The 24,804-nt window shown below is 37.6% G+C and overlaps 2 protein-coding genes across 2 annotated transcripts; both read right to left on the reverse strand.

Moving 5' to 3' along the window:
* Window positions 1–272: 272 nt before the first annotated feature.
* LOC147644587 (uncharacterized) lies at window positions 273–608 on the reverse strand. Its single transcript, XM_086826135.1, has one exon. The coding sequence runs from the start codon at window positions 606–608 to the stop codon at window positions 273–275; it is 336 nt and encodes a 111-aa protein (XP_086682261.1).
* Window positions 609–613: 5 nt separating this feature from the next.
* On the reverse strand, window positions 614–3,092 carry LOC147644588 (uncharacterized). Its single transcript, XM_086826136.1, has 4 exons — window positions 2,835–3,092; window positions 1,455–2,375; window positions 720–1,139; window positions 614–640 (listed from the first exon to the last, which is right to left on the reverse strand). Exons 1-4 carry the CDS (start codon window positions 3,090–3,092, stop codon window positions 614–616), a joined length of 1,626 nt encoding a protein of 541 aa, XP_086682262.1.
* Between the last annotated feature and the right edge of the window lie 21,712 nt (window positions 3,093–24,804).

Here is a 24,804-nt window from a genome sequence, read left to right on the forward strand (position 1 = left end):
ACTGTTTATGGGGAAAACAACAAATTTGCCACCCTTGAGCAATAACTACGAACGCACGAATAGGTCGATTATTAAATGCTGTGTATATTTTTCTTCACTTCTGTGGTCGGAGCTGCAACTACCGATCGAAACATTGACTTCAATATATATACATAATCTTAAAATGTAGCTTAGCATAGATAAGGCGACAGAAGAAGAAGAGCGAGGGAAATAGATAAAGAAAGAGAAGTAAAGAGCGCAGCAGGTGCAGCCATACACCCATGCGCGCACAATTAGGCGCTAGCGGTCTGCTCCGAACATACTCCCCCCGTTGGAAGAGGTACTGTTCCAACTTCGTCGGAATCGTGGGGCAGAACGGCTAGCTTGGCGACTGCCCTCTTGATCAGACCCGTAGCAGTACGGACCATGGCTACTCGGATGACGCCGTCCTTGCCAGGAATGATTTCCTCAATGCGCCCAAGCTGCCATTTCATGGACGGGATGTTGTCCTCCTTCAGCAAAACTATGTTTCCAACCTTGATGTTGGACGTATCGCAGCGCCACTTGCTCCTTTCTTGAAGTAGTGACAAGTACTCGCTGCTCCACCTCTTCCAAAAGTGCTGTTGCATCTGGGTCACCCGTTGCCATCTGCTGAGGTGGCCTTCTCGAAGATGAGTCACGTCAGGCTCAGGAAATCGGCCGTAGCTGGAACCCCTTAGGAAGTGAGCTGGCGTTAGTACCTCCAGGTCATCCGCGCTTTCTGTAAGTGGACAGAGTGGTCGAGAATTGAGAATGGCGGAAATCTCATACGATAGGGTTCGCAATTCATCAAGATTCAAGATGGAGCGTCCGACGACCCTGTAAAAATGATATTTCGCCGACTTGACCGCCGCCTCCCATAAACCTCCGAAGTGAGGGGCACGCGGAGGGATGAATTTCCAGTCGATCCCATCAGCCAAACAAGCAGATGATATCGATGCCGTGTGTTGCTCGCTCAAAAACAATGCCTTTAACTCGGCAAGCTCGCTCTTCGCGCCGACGAAGTTTGTAGCATTGTCGCTCCAAATGATACGCGGACTGCCCCTAAGGCTAATAAACCTTCTGAGGGCTGCGATGAAGGAATCAGTTGTGAGGTCCTGGACGACTTCCAAATGTGCCGCCTTCGTGGAGAAACAGACAAACACGGCGATATAACACTTGTGAGGTGCTTTATTCCTGCTTTCCGCTTTGTAATAGAAGGGCCCACAATAGTCCACTCCTGTGGCATGAAAAACAGGATTAGGCCGCACTCTATCTGCTGGCAGGCTACCCATAACGTGCTCCCAAGTTACTGGCTTCATTCGAAAACATCGGATACATTTGTTGACGACGCTAGCTACGAATTTGCGGCCTCCAATTGGCCAATAACTTTGCCGCAATGTGGCAAGTAATGCTTGTGGTCCTGCATGTAAATATTTTCTATGAAAATAAGTGACGATCGCCTTTGTGACTGCGTGATCCTTGGGTAACAATATCGGATGCCTCATATCGTAGTCCAATTTTGAATTTTGCAGCCTTCCACCAACGCGCAGTAATCCATCGAATCCAAGGATTGGCCTCAGTGAGATCAGTTTGCTCTCCTGAGGACACGGCTTGTCCTGGCTGAGAACCCTATATTCCTTGGCAAAGTGAACCTGCTGGATGCTCCTCAGAAGCAGAACAGTACCAAGGTTGATCTCCTCAACCGAAAGAAGGCCTTTTAATGGAACAGCTTTGCCTTTGCAATTGGCAATGAAACGATGAATATACGCAAATACGCGCTGCAACTTATCAAAGGTGTTGATGAATTTGCAGCTCGATGAAACGTCCATGCAAACGGCTCCAACTAAAGCTGCAGAACGACGCTCTGGAAGATCCTTAACTGGCTCCAGCAGAGAGGGCCAATTCGATGAGCTTTGCAGCAGGAACGAAGGTCCGTTAGCCCAAAGGGAATGATCCAGCAATTCTCTTGGGGTACATCCTCTCGACACGACATCTGCCGGGTTTAAAATTGTCGGAACGTGATGCCAAGTCATGTCTTTCGTCATCTCCTGTATTTTCGCGATTCGGTTTGAAACAAATACGTTGAACTCCCTCGGGGGCTGGCGAATCCATGCCAACACAATAGACGAGTCAGACCAGCAATGAAATGCGCAGTCGAAATCTATACTTTCCTTGACGTTTACTATAAGCTCAGCCAATAATAGTGCTGCTGAGAGTTCCAGTCTTGGAATTGTCAAAGCCTTCAAGGGAGCTACTTTCGACTTGGCACAGAGCAAATGGACCTTTAATTCTCCATTAACCTCCGATCGCAAATATAGACACGCTCCATACGCTGACAGGCTAGCATCGCAGAATCCATGCAGTTCAACGGCAGCCTGTGGTTGCATTGCGAATCGAGGAAATTTTATGTTCTGGATGACTACCAACTGAGAGGTCAACTCCCCCCATGACGAAAGAAAGGGCTCTGGCAAAACGTCATCCCAATCCACGTTAGCACTCCATAAGGATTGTAGAAAGATTTTCGATTTTGTGATGATTGGTGTGATTAGTCCAAGCGGATCATAGAATTTTGCAATTGTTGACAATGCAATTCGTTTGGTGGGACGATGAGTTGCCGGTATCTGAGAGAAATTAAATAGGAGCTGATCAGACGCCGGATCCCAGGCCAAACCTAAGGCCTTGGCGATGTCCGATCCGTCGTGAAATTTTATTAACTGCTCCCTGTCGCAGTCAGACTCCCCTTCGAGCGCTCCTGCATCATTCGAACACCATTTGCGGATTGGAAAGTGCCCTCTCGACAGTAGCTCCTTTACCTGGCGACGAATTTCTCTCACCTCTTCGACTGAACCACCACCAGAAATTAAATCATCCACATAGAAATCTCTACGAACAATTTTGGCTCCAACCGGGAATGATTCCTCCTCATCATAAGAGAGCTGATGCATGGCTCTTATAGCCAAGAAGGCAGCTGGCTTAGTTCCATAAGTCACTGTGTTTAACTTAAAAACACTCAGCTCGTCCGTGGAGTTCTCTCGCCAAACGATGCACTGCAAAAAGTCATCAGGATGCGAAACTCGCACGCAGCGGTACATCTTACAGATATCTCCACAAAGGGCAACTTTGAAAAAACGAAAGCGAAGCAGGATGTTGAAGATTTTTCCTTGAATTGTTGGACCGGCAAGAAGTAAGTCATTCAGGGACCTACCAGAAGTCGATTTATCAGATCCATCAAACACGACACGCAGCTTGGTGCTCGTGCTTTCTTGCTTATGTACGCAATGGTGAGGAAGAAAGAATTGTGGTACCGATGCTACCCTTGTTATACGAGACATGTGTCCTAGCTCCATATATTCCCGTAAAAATGCGGAGTACTGAGTCTTCAACGCTAGGTTCCTATCCAATTTGGCTTCCAATTATTCCAATTATTTCGAAAAAAAGTCCAGCACCAATTAGAAGATCAATCCGCTCTGACCGATTAAAATGAGGATCAGCAAGCGAAATATTTTGCGGAATTTTCCACGATGTGGCATTTATGTTAAAATGAGGCTGATAATCCGTGATACTGCTAGTTACAACCGCGGAGAATGAGGCACGATAGCTTTCATCCCGGGATTGCGCTACAATGTCGACTGCCTTATCGGAATTTAGAGAGGATTCCCCAATACCAGAGACTAGAGTATGCGACTTTCGATGATTTAAATTGAGCTGCTTCGCTAGGCGAGAAGTTATGAAATTTATCTGAGATGCCGAGTCAAGGATAGCTCGGCATGGCATAAATTCTCCAGCCTTATTCCTCACATAGATGATCGCGGTTGGAAGCAACACGTAATCAACAGGCAACATATCTGTGGGGCTTGGTGGAGGGTTCGATGAATGTGAACATGATACTAATGCTGATGAAGATGATGTTGATGGCTGAGAGTTGGGAAGTGGACTGGATGATATTGATGAGACTGAGGTGGATGGTACGGATGGGTCCTGATTGATCTGCAATAATGCATGGTGCTTCATAGGACAATATCTGCAGTGCGTTGACTTGCATTGCTGCAACCTATGCCCCTTACGCAAACAATTGAGACACAGGTGCAACTTCTTTGCTTCTTTGTATCTAAGATTTGGACTCAAATTTAAAAATCGCGAGCATTTTGCCAAATAATGATCCCTAGCGTCACAAAATATACATAAAGGGGGATTTGAGTTATCTGAAGCAATTAACGCGTTTGAGCTATATCTGTGCAGGTTTTTTCCCACCTGTTGGCCTGGTGTTTGCGTTACCAAGGCTTGATCCAAATTTTCCATCATCCTACACCTCCTTTGCAAGAACGACTCCATAGACTCCCACGTAGATAAGTCGCTGATGGACAAATCCTCTTCCCATTTTTCCCGCGTCCTCTGATCGAGCTTCCGTGCGACGATGTGAATCAGCAATCCGTCCAAGATTTGTTGCGTAGTGGCCAGGGTACGGATTGCTCGCAGATGCGAATTCATACAATCGCTTAACTCCCGAAGACCCTTGGCTGATCCCTTCTCGACACCTTTTAAACCAAATATTGCCTGCACGTGTGCCTGAAAATGTAGAACCTTATTATCAAATCGATTTTTGAGTAAGTCCAAAGCCTTTTTGTAATTGGCATTCGAGGGCTCAAGCGAACGTATGGTCTCTAGAGCCACGCCGCCTAAACTTGACCTTAAATATTGCAATTTTTCAATATCGCTTAGCTCTTCGTCGTTTCCGATGACCGTGCTGAACGTTGCAATAAAATCCGGCCAATCAGAGTAGGATCCATGGAACCGAGCTATCTCCAAAATTGGCAACCGTGGCTTCCTAGATCGGAAAGAAAGATCCGGATGATTAAAATTGTCTATGGAAGTTGAATTTGCAGCGGTTGCAGCCGGCAATTGAGACTTGCGAAGCGCCGCTAAACCTCGATTTATCTTCGCCTTCACATCCATGAACGCCGTGGAGAACTCAATCCGATGGTCGCTTACTATCTCCGAAAAGTCCAATTTTTCCAGCGAAGTCTGTGCGGAATCAAAGGCCAAATTTAATGAATTTATCCACTCCAGTCGCGCCAGTAAATCAGCTTCATCAAACTGATCTACAGTCTCCGGATTTATGTAGTAATTCATCGAGCTCAATTGCCGCAAAAGGGATTGGGCCTTGGCTCGGTAGAAGTCCACTTCACTTGGCGGCTCATTTTGATGCTGAACCGAATTTTCCGTAGCCATCTTTATTTTCTCACGCGAAAAAATTTAATTAAGGGAAAATGTCTGACCGCTTCGGTATATAGCAACCCGTTTAGTTTTCACCGCGCAAATTAGGTTAATCAGCGTCACCGAGATGCAACGGAACCTTGACAATGTTGTTGTTGCAATTGTCTGCCTCGAAACAGAGGAGTATTGGCACACGCACGTCTATGCTATATATGCATAAGTATATATATGTTCAATAGGCGCTATTAACGACGATTAAGCGCGAGCCACCTTTCTCTAAAATATTTGGCACAATATGCACTCAGCTTGTTATGTACAAGGTATGTGTGTATGTGAGTTTGCTTGTGTGCTTATGACCGAATGCCAGTAAGCGACAGCGAAGCAAAGCGATTTGTTTAAATGATATTAAACAACGAACACCGGGTTGCAGGCTCCGAACCAAAAGATCACGTCGGGGTCACCAAAATGTTTATGGGGAAGACAACGAATTTGCCACCCTTAAGCAATAATTACTAACGCACGAATAGGTCGATTATTAAATGCTGTGTATATTTTCTTCTTTTGTGGTCGGAGCTGCAACTACCGATCGAAACATTGACTTCAATATATATACATAATCTTAAAATGTAGCTTAGCATAGATAAGGCGACAGAAGAAGAAGAGCGAGGGAAATAGATAAAGAAAGAGAAGTAAAGAGCGCAGCAGGTGCAGCCATACACCCATGCGCGCACAATTAGGCGCTAGCGGTCTGCTCCGAACAAATACCATAGGTTGACTAATGAACAACAACAGCAACAACAGGTCCAATACACCCAAAATAAAGATGAACAAAATCTAAATAGCTCAGAACCAAACGAAAATTTTCGGTTAACAGCCCCGGACAACACCAATACATAGAAATAGCATACAAAGGTTGCACATACAATTGCCTTATAGACACAGGATCCACAATAAATATGATCAATAAAAATATATTTTGTCTTCCTATTCAAAATACTATATGCGAAGTTTTGACATCAAATGGCCCTATTACATTGAACAATTTAATTATGTTACCCAGCAATAGTATTTTTAAAACAACTGAACCATTTTATGTACACAATTTTTCTAATAATTATGATATACTAATTGGCAGAAAATTGTTGAAAAATGCACAATCAATTATAAATTACAAAAATAGTACAGTTACCCTTTTTGATAAAACATATAAATTAATAACTTCAAAGTCAGAAAAGAACCAAAATTTTTATATCCAAAAGCCAATAGAACCAATTAAAAAATCACCTCAGGCATCAACAAAAAAAAAATTGATTTTGGATTATTTCGATTAGATCACCTGAATCAGGAGGAAACTTCAAAGTTGAAAGGTTTATTAAATAAATTCAAAAATCTTCAATATGAAGAAGGAGACAATCTAACATTTACAAATACCATTAAACACGTACTAAATACAACACATAACTCCCCAATTTATTCAAAACAGTACCCACTTGCTCAAGCTCACGAAATTGAAGTTGATAACCAAGTACAGGAAATGCTTAATCAGGGATTAATTAGGGAAAGTAATTCACCATACAATAGTCCTACCTGGGTAGTGCCCAAAAAACCTGATGCATCTGGAAAAATTAAGTATAGAGTAGTAATTGCTTATAGAAAGCTAAATGAAATAACTATTCCCGACAGATATCCAATACCAAACATGGACGAAATCCTTGGTAAACTAGGTAAATGCCAATATTTTACAACTATCGATTTGGCAAAGGGATTTCATCAAATAGAAATGGACTCAGAATCAATACCTAAAACTGCATTCTCCACCAAAAGCGGTCATTACGAATACCTTCGAATGCCATTTGGCCTTAGAAATGCACCTGCTACTTTTCAAAGGTGTATGAATAATATCCTTCGACCGTTGCTTAATAAACACTGTTTAGTGTATTTAGATGACATAATAATTTTTTCCACATCCCTTACCGAACATTTAAATTCATTACAGCTAGTTTTTTCCAAACTTGCAGAAGCAAATTTAAAGTTACAGTTAGACAAATGTGAATTCTTAAAAAAGGAAGCTAGTTTTCTTGGACACATCGTAACCCCCAATGGTATAAAACCAAACCCCCTTAAAGTTAAAGCCATAGTTTCATATCCAATTCCAACAAAAGTAAAAGAGATCAGAGCTTTCCTTGGATTAACCGGTTATTATCGTAAATTTATCCCAAACTACGCAGACATAGCAAAACCAATGACCAAATGTTTAAAAAAAGGAGCAAAAATAGATACACAAAATATCGACTACATAGAAGCATTCAAAAAACTTAAAACATTAATAATTAGAGAACCAATTCTCCAATTACCCGATTTCGAAAAAAAAATTCACTTTAACCACAGATGCCAGTAATCTAGCCCTTGGAGCCGTACTTTCTCAAAATGGTCATCCTATATCCTTTATTAGCAGAACACTTAATGAACATGAATTAAATTACAGTGCTATCGAAAAGGAATTACTTGCCATTGTTTGGGCCACTAAAACTTTTCGACATTATTTACTAGGACGACATTTTCTCATTGCTAGTGACCATCAACCTCTTAGATGGCTGCATACTTTAAAAGAACCAAATGCCAAATTACAAAGATGGAAAGCCAAGTTAAACGAATACCAATTCAAAATCGACTATATTAAAGGGAAAGAAAATTCAGTTGCCGATGCATTATCAAGAATTAAAATTGAAGAAAATCACCATAGTGAAGTTACTCAACATAGTGCAGAAGAAGATAATAGTAACCTAATTCATTTAACAGAAAAACCAATAAACTATTTCAAAAAACAAATAATTTTCATTAAATCCGATAACAATAAAGTAGAGCATTCAACAATATTCGGTAACTCCATTACAACAATTCAATATAATGTAATGACACTCGACAAAGCCAAACAAATTTTACTTGATCATTTTATTCATAGAAACATTACTATTCATATTGAAAGCGATGTAGATTTTGAAATCAATCAAAGAGCACACAGAGAAATTATTAATACCACTTACACTAAAGTAATTCGCAGCCTTCACTTATTAAAGAATGTTTGTTCATACGCCGAATTCAAAGAAATTATACTTCAATCACATGAAAAACTTTTACATCCAGGTATACAGAAAATGACTAAATTATTTAAAGAAAATCACTTTTTTCCAAATAGCCAACTATTAATTCAGAATATAATAAATGAATGCAACATATGCAATTTGGCTAAAACAGAACACAGAAATACCAAAATGCCTCTTAAAATCACACCCAACCCTGAACATTGTCGAGACAAATTTGTGGTAGATATTTATTCATCTGAGGGAAAACATTACATCAGTTGCATTGACATTTATTCAAAATTCGCTACACTTGAACATATTAAATCAAAGGATTGGATAGAATGCAGGAACGCACTAATGCGCATTTTTAATCAGTTAGGTAAACCCAAATTACTAAAAGCAGACAGAGACGGAGCTTTCACCAGCTTGACTCTAAAGCGATGGCTTGAAGCAGAAGGAATTGAATTACAACTTAACACGGCAAAAACCGGTGTAGCAGACGTCGAAAGACTACATAAGACAATAATTGAAAAAATCCGAATAATCAACTCATCCGATGATGAAGAAGTAAAATTAAGCAAGATAGAGACAATTCTTTACACATACAATCATAAAATAAAACATGACACCACTGGACAAACACCTGCTCAAATATTCTTATACGCTGGACATCCAATATTAAACACTCAAAATATTAAAGAAAGGAAAATAGATAAAATAAATGAAGATCGACAGGAATTTAACATTGACACTAGATACAGAAAAGGTCCACTTCAAAAGGGAAAATTAGAAAATCCATTTAAAGCAAATAAAAATGTAGAAAAAATAGACGAAGACCATTACAAAATTATTAATCGAAATAGGGAAACCCAATACTACAAAACACAATTTAAGAAACAAAAGAAAACTAATACCGTTAAACTTCCACAGGAATCTTCTGTACGATGATGTTATTTCTATTATTCACTTTTTAACCCAAAGTTACTCAATTACGACAAACTAGAACGCATTAACAGCCAAAATATACTTTTTATCAAAACATCTACGTGGATTGACTACAAAAATAACGAATTGTTACTTATTTCACATATCCCTATTAACCACAAAACCATTAACACCATTAAAATAATTCCTTATCCCGACCATAATGGATATCAGTTAGACTATTCAGATCAACAATCATATTTTGAAGATAAGAATAAAATTTTAAGACAATAAAGAAGTTAATAATGAATGCATTAAAAATATAATTAAGCGTAAAAATCCAATTTGTAATTTTATACCAACTCCTACAAAAGAAATGATTCAATGTGTAGAACCAAATATTATACTTACATGGAATCTAACTGAAACTACAATCGAACAAAATTGTCAAGAATTAAATGGCGATATTAAAATAAATGGAAGCAAAATTATTAGAATAAAACAATGTAGAGTTAAAATTGGAAATGTTATTTTAAGCGAAAATTCGTTAAGTCCAGAATTTGATTTAATAGCATTGTATTCACCGATTAATGTTACTAAGATAAAAATAGTAGAACATAATGACGTTTTAAAACTAATTTCAGAAAATAATACCACACTTTACGTAATTATAATATTAGTTGTTATCGTTCTTATTATTTTTGTTGTCCTATCAAAATTGTATACACAAAATCCACTTACCTTTTTATATACAAAATTTAGAAAACAAGCAAAAAACAATCAAGAACCACAACAAGAAATAGAACCGGCACAAAATCAGTTGCCTGCATTGTACCCTGAAATGCCAGCCCAATCATAGGCAACCCTTTTAAGGGGAGGGAAGTGACATATTCACAAATTCTGTTAAGTTCCAAGAAATATGAATCTGCAGCGTAGGCGATCCCACGCTGAACCAATGTAAACAATCCACATCCGGAGCAAGCAATGCTCCTTCTCAATAACATAAATAATTCTTCAATCAATATCCCAAGCGGGCGATCTCGCTCCCCAACTCTTGTAAACAAAGGGCAGTAGAAGTAAGATTTTTGTCACAATAATTTAGTCTTAAGCTGAGATCAATTGAATAAAGACGTGAAGCAGAATATTCGTTTGTTTTAATTCAACTTAGCGTTGTCCTTAGTCAACTGACGGGACATTCGTTCGACTCACAATTTTAGAACACTTCACTATATAACATTTTGACTCACTTAAGGCGTTGCATACTTTTTCATCTACCATAGTCATAGTCGTGTTAGCATATTAACGATTAAAACTACATCCGCATCATTCCGCACCTAACTTTTACGATTTTAAAGTCTTAAAACTCTGAGAAATATAAAAAAAATCCTTATGGGGAATCGTGTGGGAACACAACTAAAACTTAAGGTAAACAAATTTAAGACACACAAAACAGGTACAAACAAATTAGTTTTACATTTCAAGTTAGTTTTTATTAATTTCATATCAAGTTAGTATAAATAAATTTCAGGAAGAAAAATAAATACCTTGAGCTACAAAATCCATTTTAAATTATATAAATTTATAAATTTTAACAGTTGCCAGTCAGATTTAAAGAGGGTTTTTGCTTTGAAATATTTCACTACAGCTCTGGTTCGCAGTTGAAATGAACACGTGTTCATGATTTTGATTTTATTTTTAGAATGTACCGTTAGGTTTCTAGCAAAAACCGGTTTTCAAATTTAAAGATTGGACAGTTTGGAGACAAACTGTGTGAATTTAATTTAAATATTTTCTGATTGGTTTCTTTGATTTTTGGCCTCTGACGGAACCACTGTGCACAGGTGATGTAATAGGAGAGTCAGAGTCCTCCTCCTCTATAGTTGGTTGAGATTAGAATTGATCATCATCAACTTCATCATTAATAATGGTCTTCATCCCCCAATCATTTGATTTTTTTTTTTTTGACGTTGATGCACTAAGGTCAGTACATTCAAGTGGCCCGTATGACACCGTATGACTTCATTATCTTTATATTTAGGGGTTGAGTTTAGAATAATCGGCAAAATGCGCGAATAGCATTGAAGATCACGCTGCCAGCTACAAAGAGTGTAAAGTTTATAATGAGCTCATATCTAAAAAATTAGCTACTGGTCGAAAACAGATGCATTACAAGGACCACGCTAAAAATTATTCTGCAATATTTCAATCACCTATTGTGCCGACCCAACAACCAAAAGACTATCAATCATACGCCCAAGTTGCTGCAGGAAATAATACAACGAAAACCTCTCTAGAAAGAATAGAACATATCTTAGAAAAACAATTTGAATTCACCAATTACTTACTTAACATGATAATGTTACTGGTCAATAAATTATGCAAATAAGTCCACTTCACCAGAAAGTCCTTGTTTAGAGTAGTCGGATATGACACAATATGTGCTGATCATCCGTCTGATAGAGCCCATAGAGACGCAGCAATTATAGTTAAGAAGGGTCTGAAATTTAAAATCATGGACAGCACTAGAGAAAATGTTATGCAGGCTGCCACAATTCAGATTAAATGCATGCACGCAGATGTCTCCATCAAAGCAATATACATCCCCCCAAGATTTACAATTAAATAATTTTTTTTTCAAGGACAAGGGACAAAGTTATTTTTTATTGTTGGCGGCGACTTCAATGCCAAATACCCATGGTGGGGCTCCAGACTAATTAACTCAAAGGGATCCGATTTATATAAATGCTTACAAAACAATAATATAACAACATTCTCAACTGATAAGTCTACATACTGGTCTACAGATACTCGAAAAACTCCAGACTTGGTTGACTTCGTAGCACTCTCTGGTATCCTATAAACACACGTGCTCTAATTGGAAAGTTTTGATCTTAACTCAGATCATTCTCCGATAATAGCGACCTATATCACAATAGCTCATATGCTCGACAAGCCCTATAAAGTCATCTCTGCTTCCACTGACATTAACACGTTTCAAAACTACCTAGAAGAAGCCATAAGCCTAAATATTTCGTTAAAAACGGGAGAGGAAATAGGCTATGCTGTGGAGCTTTTCACAAATACAATTCACAAAGCGATCTACATAAACACGAATCACACCTACAGCTTTCCACTGAAATTCGAGAAAAGATTCAATACAAAAGGGACCTGAGAAAACGTTTGCAAGAAACTTTCGTTCCTACTGACAAAGCTGCTCTGAGCTTAAGCAATTACTGTCTAACTTACGAAAAGAATCTCTAGCACCATATTTGATAAAATTAGACCCTTATTCTAGCAACAAAGAGTATAACCTGTGCAGAGCAACTAAATATCTAAAGAGACCAGCAAAAATAAACATAATCATCCGCAAAAACAATGGAAATTGGTGTAGATCTGACGATGAACAAGCTGAGGCATTTACACAACACCTGTACTCTGTGTTGCAGCCAAACGACATTAACAATCCTGTGACAGAAGCTGAAATAGAAAACTTTCTTGGGTCACCCTGTCAAATGAGCTTGCCTATTAAAAAAAAAATCACTTTGACGAAGTCGTGACAGAAATGAAATGCTTAAACAATAATAAATAACCAGGCCCGGAAAAGATAGACGGCATCACTCTTAAAACTCTACCACTAAAATGCATATGATACGGTGTCTCACGCTGGTATTTAACGCTATCCTGAGGCCAGACCATTTCCCAAGTTAATGGAGATGTGCAGAAATCATTATGATCCTCAAGCCAAACAAGCCAGAAACTGAACTACCATCTTACCGTCCCATTAGTCTGTTGACAATATTATCGAAATTTTTTGAAAAAATACTACTGCAGAGGATGTTGCCAATTTTGGACGAACTTGCCATCATTCCTGAATATCAATTCGGATTCAGAAAAGGCCACGGCATCACTGAACAATGTCATAGGGTTATCAATGAAATTGTATCTGCACTAATATAGCCGAATAGCCGATTTTCGGGACCTTTGATGTAGGCGAAAAGGGTAATAAAAATGCAATTAATGACTTAGCTGTCAAAATTTTAAGTGCTTTTAGTAATAAAAATGCTATTAATCAGGGTTAGATGTCAACCTGTCAATGGATGGGGTAATAAAGATGCAAGTAATTAGGGTCAGTGTATGTAAAAGGAAACTTGTGAAAAAGTGTTCAAGCGCCCCGACAAGGATGTGGATACGAGTGCGAAAGGGAAGGAGCGATCTCGAGCAAGCCTAGAGCGCACATGTATGTTCCCACGACCCCTCACTTAAAAAAGGGACGGGGGAGGCAATTGAGAACGTGGACGTTGACCCACGATCCTCATTTAAGAAGGGACGGGGTTGGAATTGAAGAAGGGTGATAGACTCGTAATGAAGAAATCCACGCTCTGCTCGATCCTGGTGCGCACTTGAACGATCACCCACGATCCTCACTTAAAAAAAGGACGTTACATGGAATTGAGTAAGGGTACAAGTCTTGTAACGAAAAAAACCAAAGTACAAACATGAATGACGTTCACCACGAGCGTGTGATTTTCCCTATGAGATAGCACATGGTTACACACACACACACACACACCACCCCATCCTTTCATAATTCGAGGAAGGATCACCCTCACCACCCTTTCTTTCTTCGACCAGAGGAAGTACCCTTCTTTGATATGGAATTGTGTCTTTTGAGTGATAAAGTGGTAAATCTGGAAAATAAATACTGAAATAAGTCCCCAAGTCCTTTTTCCCAATGAAAAAGTTCATATATATTGATTTACATATTATAATTTTATTTATCAAATATAAATATCAGAAGCGATGTTCTAAATTAACATAAATTTTCATAATTTTTAATGATTTTTGAGAGCGAACACTAAAAAAATGACAGGCGCACGTATCGAGACCATTGTTGGCATTATCATTCGTCCAACAGCAAGATGTGAAATGTTGTCTATGTATTTTTAAAACCAGCGGTGTATCAGACATCCTTTTATAGAAATATTTTAATGAGTCCCCCAGATATTACACGTGTTCGGGAAAAATTGTATTCTTAAACATTTTTATTAAATTATGTATTCTAATTACAAGTTGATGTATTGTAATTGAGGTTGTGGATTTGGTTCTGTTTCCTAGTGACATCATTTTTGATTGCTCCGTAGACGTCTACTTCCAATGATTAAAAAAAATTTAATGATCTTATCCTCTGAAAATTTTTAGACGATAAGTTGAACCAATCCATTCAATGGTGTATAGTCGATCATGGATGAGAAGGCAATATATGTATCTTTGTATCCATCTCACTCAACGCCCTTTGCTCTGTGGAAATTTTTACATCAATCGGTCCTGATTTTACAGACTCATTCTAGTATTAGAGATCAACAACAACGATAGGAGCCTTCCTTATAAACTCCATGGGGGATAGAAGAGTAGTTGTAGAAGCTCTCATGGAAATTTGTATACATGTACAAGACGGCAACCCGATTCTCGTTATATATTTAATATTCAAATCCTCATAGGGATAGTCTTCAGAATTTAGATATACTTTTGCATTCTCAAATTGTTTGTAATTAGGTGTCCATTTAACGTAAATGCAATGACAGCAAAACGTGGGGGTTCTCTATTTGCAGGCAACTTTACATTCCAGATTTGATGTGTTCCCTGTACCAATGTTAGATTTATATAACAATCCTAACTTCGGAATGCGAGTAGCTCCACTTTTCACTACATTAAATATTTTAATAAATGGAATGATGTGGGGGATCTTCCAACATATGTTATGTATTGCAATGTTGTGTGTTTTTCCATCAACTGTTTTAACATTCATATAATCAGTGCTTTTTGTAAGCAAGAGAATGAGCTCATGTTTACAATTTAACACTACTTTCTTGTAGTCTTCAGCGAATCCCATCAACATTTTTAAAGGTACAGAAAAGCTGAAATGTCCTCCCGAAGGAATATTGTCTCCACCACTCCACACGGCATTACGACAAAGAGCTCCTTTCTGTTGACCGAATGAGAGAAAGTTCTTAATAGTTGCTGTAATTCCAGTTGTTCGCGCCACAAGGGCGCTTAATTTCGAGCAGCAGTGTGGGAGCACGAGCTTTCGCTCTCGCTGCTCCCGGCCTTCGCTCGCTCCCTCTCGTCTTGCAGCCGAAGGCGACTCCACCGGTCCCAGCAGCCCTTGAGCGGGGTTTTAGATTTAATCGTAAATGAAGTGCCTAATAAAGCGAACCAAATTGAAGCCAACTACTTGTTTTACTGTGCAAGAGACATAAAGTGAACAACACCAACAACAACACTGAAAAACCCTACCAACGAACAAAGAGGAATTATTGGCTGACGACGGCTGAGGATTCTTTTGGACACCATCCGCCCACTCCATTTCACCAGTGAACCGTGTCCTATCCAATTCACATCCGTTAAACTCATATCTTATTTCATCAAGAAAATAGGCCATTCAATTATTTTTAAGCATCCCGGTAACTCCATTTGTGGAAGTCGTTCCTGTATTTGTATCAATAATCAAAAATAATAATCAAGTGTTCCCTCAAAGTGGAGAAAAATTTTACATGGAAGGACATACAAATATTGGTTCTGTATTGTGATGCAAATTTCATCATTTGGCTTCAAGTTTTGTTGATATAGATAATAGAATGAATTTCTTTTTTAACAATGTTTTCATCATTGACAGGTTTTTCTTGAACATAAAAAATCTCATTCATTTGACTAGTACTTGTAATTTTTGTTTTATTTATTTTTTAATGTGAGAGTTGGACAGCGGGTTGACGATGATGATTTTGAAGATGAAGATGATGATGCTTTCACTTCAACTGTAGATTTAATAATGTTATCAAAGGAGCTATGTAACGTCTTTTTATTATAAATAATCATTCTGTTAATCGTAAGTGAAGACGATTTAATACAGTTTCTCCACGCAAAATAATAAATTATCCGTTTTGATCATTTATCCGTATATCGAGTGTGCTTATTTCTCTGGTGTTGACAGGTAAATAAATAAAGTTTCGTGGTGTAACGTTCATTTTATATCCAGGCGGAACATTGATTTCATATTCATGAAGCACATGATATGGTGTATTCCCCACATATGATCCACTAACAATGTTACACTCCAATCTAACAGAATTTAGTTTTAAAATATGTACAGGGCTATCCGATTTCATTTTCATTTGGTCTTAATTTTTGCTTATTAAATCCAAATAATCGTCCAATTGATAGTTCATGATTAAAATATACTGTCTCTTTTTTAGTAAGAACTTGAACTTGTAAAGTGTTACATTCAATTGTTACACTATTGCAAAGTTCATATTTCTTAAGCTTGCTAAAATAGATTTTTGACGAAAAATACGTACGCTTAGTACAGATGTGTTTCCATTTAAAGCAATTGTCAGCGATGTACTCATTATGAAGCTTAATCCTGAACTATCCTTTTTTCAATAACTTCATTATACTTACTTATATTATTATTTATTCGAGAATAATAAACTGATCGAATCCTTTCCTGTATCGTCCAGTTTTCATATCATCCTTAGAGATTAGTAGAAATATATATATATATATATATATATATATATATACATTATACATATATATTCATAAATGAATTATAATGAATTATTATAAACGACACATGTTTAAGTCATCCTGTTTAAACATTATAATAAAATTGCGTTGTCTCGAATTAAATATTTCGGAATATGAGTATACGATTGAGGTAAATATAATGAATCAATCTTCCTAAGTTGTCCCATACAAAAATAATTTAGAATATTATCTTGTTTTTCGGATGCTTCATCCGGTGAAAAAACACTCTTTTTTGACAAAAATGTGTAAGATCCCATTCCTGGTATTGCTTTCACAAGATTTTCGAAATACTCATATTTTGGTTGGTATAAACTCTTTAAAAATGCATAAATATTTTCAAATTTTAAGCCATATGGACTTTCGATAAGACATCATCACATAAGTTTTTCCACAATTGGAAGGTCCAACAATTAAAGCTCTAATTGTGTTTGGTAACAATGAACTGAGTCGTGGATGAGTAATTAGTACTTCATTCGATGACAATCATTCGTTAATTGAGGTTGATTTAAAATGGGGAAACATTTTTATAGTATAATCAGTCATAAATCAAATGTGAAACAGGGTACTGGTCTCATTAATAATTTAATAAACACTTTACCCTTTAAGGCTCATATACCTGGGTACAATTACTGTGGACCTGGCACAAACCTTGGGAAACGATTACTTCGTGGTGACCGAGGGATCAACGGTTTAATAAGGCTTGTCGGGAACACGGCATAGCATATTCAAATAGCAAGGACTGACTGAACGACATAAAGCATTGAATATCAGTATTAGTGAAAGAGCTGCAGCATATTTTGTTACCAACGTGATGAAGCTAAAGAAAAAATCTGGGATGGGAACAAAGCAGCAGAAAAAGAAAAACTCTTACCTCATTCATCAGAAAGGCAACAATCGAATCACGAAAGAATAAACCTATTGACTTATTGAATGTAGTAAAAGTGGCTCGCACTGGAGTATCCAACTCAATGGGGTGTAGGAAAAATTTTGTAATTTCACGGGTTATAGCAGTCCCTAAAATTGGTGGTTTTTTACCATTGGTACCTATTTTAACAGCCCTTAGTGCTGTTGGTAGTTTAGCATCAGGTAGGGCTGCAATTGTAAAGTCTATTAACAATGCAAAGATGGCAAAGGCACAACTTGAGGAAAACCTGAAGCATAATTGAAAAATGGAATCGGTAGCGTTAGGCGAGGGATTGTATTTACAACCATACAAAAGAGGCTACGGTATATCATGTTCAAAAAATAATAATATCAAAAAACAAAAACAATCAAACGATCAAAAAAACTACTAAATGAGCTACATAACAGAGCGTTAGCGAATTTTGATAAATTGAAGTTTGGCTTTAAAAATATTTTTCATTTTCGAGGAGTATATGTGAAAGATGAGATACCGAATTCTGAATGTGGTTAGGTTACAGTGGTGAGGCCCATTGCTAGGGCCTCCAATTAGAGCTAAGCTCCTTTTTGTTCCACTCCCTCTGTTTGTTTTTTTGTTCACTATCAGTACCACCCAGAGTCAGTAAGGAAACCTAGGATTGCTGAAACTTTTAGCTTTCATATACTTTCCAGTGACTCCATCTGATAGGCACCAAAGTGGAGAAATTTGATGTGGTGCCGTGAACCTGCTGATATCCCGCGTGCTGTTGGATAGCAGTTCACTGGTTCGTTTCTTGTTGTACCTCGGCCAACATTCCCTTGACCTTCTGTGATCGCTCTTACTTTGCCATTCTTTATTGGCAATCTGCTTAAGGTGGTCATGGATCCTTGCCTGGATCGCGTTTAGGGAGATTGGTTATTCGAAGTCAGAACTTAGCCCTGCCGAGCCTGCACGGGCTAGTTCGTCTGCGTTCTCATTTCCTGGGATCTCGTTGTGTCCCGGTACCCATGTTACTACTACCTTATTTTTGTCAGTAAGTCTATTAAGGGCCTTCTTGCATTCTGCCACTAGTCGTGAGTTCGTTTTCACGGTCGGTCTTAACGTCTGTGTTAATGCCGCTGCTTCCAAAAATCATGCCGTGCCCGGCTCCGTAATCCCTCCAGCAATTGCTTGCCTTCAGTCTTACTGCGCTCTGTGCTGCAATGTCCTTCACGAACATCTCTATCGACATTATATCCAGGATAGCGTTGAGAGCAGCCGCGGGGCATGAGCGCATTGCACCCACGGCCCCCGCACTCACTGCCCGTTGTATCCGTGTCAGCTTCGTTTTGTTGTAAGCCCTAGTTAGTGCCGGCCACCATATGTGGCTCTGAATGTGGAATAATAAATGTAGCAGACTCGATATCAGAAGTAACGCATTGGGAGGCATATTATAAGGGAATACTCTCGTTTTTACTTCGATAGATTTGGGAATTTACAACCTCCCATTTGGGTAAAAATATAAAATATATTTACCAACGTTTTCAAAATTATGGTACTTTTAACTGTGGGCATTTATGTATCAATTTTTTACTAGACTGCAATTCAAACCATGTAATGTCTAACCTTCACTTAACATGAAGTGGACAATATGACTCGATAGACGTTTCTTAGAAGCCCCTCCCATTCCACACATTTTTTGTAGTCGGAGGAGGAGAAATGTTCTCCTCGATGGGTATAAAATCAGGGACCTCGTCTAGGAAAAATATCATTCAACGAAGAACAACCGCCACGACCAGCCACCAACATCTACCAACATCTTCATCATCAACATGAATATGTTCGCCAGCTCCTCCACCACCTTCATCGGCTCGACCACCACCTCTACCGCAACCAGCACCACCGCCACCAAAACCAACTCCACCACAACAATTTACCAGAAGGGGTATCGCAGGAGGACCTCAACGCTCTGTTGAGGGACATCGAGCAGGACCCGGTGATGCTTGCCCTTAACGAATGTACGGTTAAGGGTAAGCTCAGTTTCAGCAAACTCCCTATCAACATGGAGTTGGATATATTTTCAGCTAGACGGGTACAAGGCAAGTTCGGGCAAAATATGTATAATGCTCGATACAATATATACGAAATGCTACACCCTTATAAAAAAGGAAGGATGGCAATGTTGATTTTAACTTAAAACAGATGTAATATTTTATAATAAAAAAAAAAAACAATTTTTAAACTTAAAACCAAATTTTATTTTTGGGAAATGGGAATTGAGAATATTTTTTCAGCATTTTATTCTTCAGATTTTGTAAAATTAAAAAAATTATAATAAATGAATTTTAAAACTTAAAAACATAATTTTATTTTTGGGAAATGGGAATTGGGGATTTTTCTTAGCATTTTATTTTTCAGATTTTAAAAAATTAAAAAACAATTAATATAATAAATTAAATTAAATAAAAATAATACCATTTTTTGGAAATGGGAATTGGGGATATTTTTTCAGCATTGTATTTTAAGCTGTTTATCAGATCAGATCTGTTTATCAGATCAAGTTTTACAACCAGGTCAGTTTATCAGATCAGATCAGGTCTTACAACCAGGTCTGTTTATCAGATCAGTTCTTACAACCAGGTCTGTTTATTAGACCTGTTAATACCAGGTCTGTTTATCATACCTGTTAATACCAGGTCTGTTTATCAGATCAGATCTCACAACCAGGCCTATTTATCTCATCAGGTCTTACAACCAGGTATGTTTATCAGATCAGATCATGTCTTAGAACCAGGTCTGTTTATCAGACCTGATTATACAACGTTTTCATATGTATATATATATATATATATATATATATATGTTAATAATAATTAATAATTAATAAATTATTTCTCAGTGCATTCCCAACTCAAAGACTGAAATGACCACTTCAACTCTTCGAATTTAAATATTTTCAAATTCCATCACAATGAACCAAAGTATATTATCACAATTAAATACAATTTGAAATGCTTTGAAAAAAAGTTTTCAGAGTTAAAAACTAGAATATTATGGGTTTGCAAGAAACATTTAACATTATAACTGATCCATTAAATGAACTTTTTAATAATAATAATAATAATAATATTAACAAAAAATTAGTGACCAATACAGGGGAACACAACCAAAATGATAAATGACAAAGAGAATAAAACTCCGCTTATGAAAAAAATAAACTAGCATTTTACACTGCAGCTAAATATGATGCATACAAACCATTGGATTGGAGATTAAAATGTGATGATGATTATGATAATATTTCTGGAGGGGATGAGGTGGACAAAAAGGATCAATTTTATTCCCAATCAGCTATATATGATGATTCTTTATTCTCACCATCTGATCATCCATCACATCAACCATTACCAGTATTATCAAACCAAGCGACTGCTCACACAACTCAAACCTCATCACCATTGATGAGATCTCCACCATCAGTGCTTGAAGAGAGTTCAAAAAATTTTAATGTTAGTGAACTAGCACGAGATCATATTTTGGATAAAACATGTGGACCATACAAAAATGACTCATGTCAATTTATGTTTGGGAATAATCAAATAAATGTATCAAATAATACAATTGAGTTTGAGAATGGACAAAACTGGCAACTCACTATCGGATTATATTCTTTAATATTCCGTCATTTCCCAAAAAAATAAACTACATGATATGGAGCTATATAGAAAAATTTTACTAAAAACTTATGCCTACCGAAGAAATTTTCTACCCAACGGACAAGTGAAAGGAACGAGAGCATTAATATATTCTCAAATTATCAAATCACATATAGCTATCATGTCACTTGAGAGGAATAAACCTAATTATGTATACTGGAACGACTTCAACTTTTAAAAATTTACGAACTTACATCGATAATTGAAGAGCTCCGAGAGGCCAAAATTATAATCTAATTTAGTATATTTTTATGTTGTAATATTCATATACTCATCATGACCGTTGACAAGTTTGGACGTTATTTACATGCAAAGCAGAACACTAATTATTTAAAACGATATGAGGAAACTGAGACGGGACTCTACCTAGATACTGAAGGAAACTTTAATATACAAAAAAGGCGTATAAAAAATGGTGGCTTCCCAAAAGAGAACGCAGACATCGTCATCAAAGAATATGTTGATAAAGCTTTTCATGAGTTGAGAGTATCCTTAACATTATTGATTACAACATTTCAAGTAGAAATTGGACAAAGTTGTCCAGAGGGTAATTTTAATATTTAACGTATAAAAAATGACGGAATTCCCAAAGCAGCTATAGATATAGCCGACAAGGAATATGTCGACAAGTCTGTAAAGAGGCTGAGGGATTCTATTATTTCACATCAACAAGATTTAATTGAAAGACTTGAGGTTGTTATCTCAACTATTATTGAAAAAATAAGATTTTCGAAATAATTTGATAGTCTTTTACCTGATAATGAGTAGGCGAGGAATTATTAATGAATTACACGCTTCTGCGCGCAAACATTTTCTTCGTCGGAGGGTTATTACAAAGGGAATAAATTCGTTATGGCAGGCCGATCTGGTGGAAATGGGAAAGTACTCCGCCTCGAATAATGGATATCGCTTCCTACTAACAGTTATTGACACATTCTCGAAATTTGCGTGGGGTGAAGCACTTAAATCTAAGTCTGCAAAAGATGTTGTTGAAGCAATGAAGAAAATATTTAAATTTGGGCGTGGAGTACCAAAACATCTACAAACAGATGATGGAAAAGAGTTTTTTAACGAACAATTTAAGTCTTTGATGAAACGACGTCAAATAAATCATACTTCAACATTCAGTACTTTAAAGGCTTCAATTGTTGAGAGGTTCAACAGAACATTAAAAGAACTTATGTGGAAAGAGTTTTCTTACAACGGGAGCTATAAGTGGGTTGAAATCTACAAAAAATTAATTAACTTTTACAACAACAAAATACGCAGGACTATAAAAATGGCTAATATCGATGTGAACGTTGAGAATGAGAAACACATCTTGGGAACGGTATACAATAATATAAAAATGTTTACAGGTATCAAACTGAAAATTGGTGACAATGTTCGAATTTAAAAATATAAGGGAGCATTTGAGAAATAGTACACTCCTAATTGGAATGTTGAAATTTTTAGGATATACAAAGTTCAAAATATATATTGGACGTTGATGCACTACGGTCAGTACATTCAAGTGGCGATGGAAAATATAGGACAAAAAACCAGGAAATTGACTACCGGCGTGCTGCCAGGTTGTTGGCTTGCATGTTTACTAAGTGTGTTAGTATTATAGATTTTAATTTGGGAAGGGTATCTACGTTAGAGATTAGTGTGTACAAATCATTATAATTTGCACATAACACTCTAAAAGGTTCATGCAGTTTAAAGGAGGTTCTACAGTGGCGCAACTCTAATGGGATACAGGATCTTGTAGCTCTACATGGTACGTGAAAATTAAGCTGACTCAACAAGTTCTTTTGAACTGAGGGCTCCGAACGCAGCATGTATATTCTAAGATAGGACGAACTAAAGAAGTATATAAGGATTTAGTAACATAGAAGTCATTGAATTCCTTCAACCACCGTTTAATAAATCCAAGCACAGCCCTGGCTCTATTCACCATAGACGAAATATGATCAATAAAGTCAGGTTTTGGGTCCAAGCGGACGCACAAATCATCAACAGAATTAATTCTTTTTAAAGAGCAGCAATTCAGTGTATAAGCAGCAAGATTAGGAACGACACGAGGGAATGTTATTAGCTTGCATTTCGAGCCATTTAAGTTTAATAAATATACACGGCACCAAGTTTGAAAATTATTGAGATCTGATTGTAAGTCTACTGGCAGGCAACGTGAATATATTGCACGCACAGCTTGTCGTCATCCGCGAACTAAAGAAATTTGGAGATAATCAAGGCTTTGGGCAGGTCATTTATAAATAATGGAAACAATAAGGGTTCCAAATGGCTTCCTTGCGGGACGCCAGATGTAACCCTTAGAACATTAGATAAATTAAAAAGGACCTTTTGCGTCCTGCCATTCAGATAACTTAAGATCCAATTAAGAAGATCACTTGGAAAACCCATTAAATCGAGTTTTCTAACGAGGAGAGAATGGTTAACAGAGTCAAATGCTTTACTGAACTCAGTATAGATTACGTCTGTCTGAAAATAATCAACTCTTTAGTAAACCATGGCGGTTTATTCGAGCTTGGCGTATAATATAACGGAACACATTCAGTAAAAAAATGATATAGATCGGACCAATTGAACTCGTTTATAAAATTATTCAGCTGTTCAAAGTCCGTTTTGCGAAAACATAGGACTTTATTGGCTGGACGGTCAGAAATATTATGTACGTCACACCCAAAATCAGGAGTCACATCGAAATTTGTATGATAAGGATCTTCGGGCTGCGTCAGAGGCGCTACCCTTCGTAAACTGACTCTTGCAGGATCAGAGACGAAGCAAAGATCAAGCAAGCGCTGTAAGGAATTTCGCACATGGTTGACTTTAGACAGCGAAATGTCGAACAAGCCAGCGATAAAGTCATGTTATGTAGGTGTATGGAGAGTATTGATGGAAATATTTGAGCACCAAATAGCACCAGGGATATTAAAATCTCCTAGGACTTCCAACTGGTTTCTATCCAAAAGCTTACTTTAAGAACTCCACCCCCACGTCTGATACGGCGATCGAGCCGAAATACTGTGAACACAGCTGGAAAAAGTTAAGAGCTCAGAATCTCCGGTTTTAACCAGGTTTCTGTGAGCACAATAACCTGAGATGCAAAACGAAAGGGTATCAGAATACAAGTTAGGAAGCTTTCTACGTAAGCCGTTTGCATTCAGATAGGAAATACCTAGGGAGTAGGTTAGTTTTTTTGGGTCGGGATTAGAAGACGTAGAAGGCCCAGTGGTATAATCAGGCCTGGGAAGAGTTATTCCTGCAGGCCGCTTTATCTTTTTCTTCGCCTCGAACTCCTTAACAACGATGTACTCTGGCCAGAAGTTGGGAGACCAAATAGTGTTAAAGAGCTCGTTAGGGACTTTTATTTTGAAAGATGAAATGTCCCTTGCGTAAGAACGTTTAATTTTTTCCACCT

Source organism: Drosophila serrata, unplaced genomic scaffold, assembly GCF_035046125.1.
Source record: "Drosophila serrata isolate PLE 108 unplaced genomic scaffold, ASM3504612v1 contig_145, whole genome shotgun sequence".
NCBI lineage: Eukaryota > Metazoa > Arthropoda > Insecta > Diptera > Drosophilidae > Drosophila > Drosophila serrata.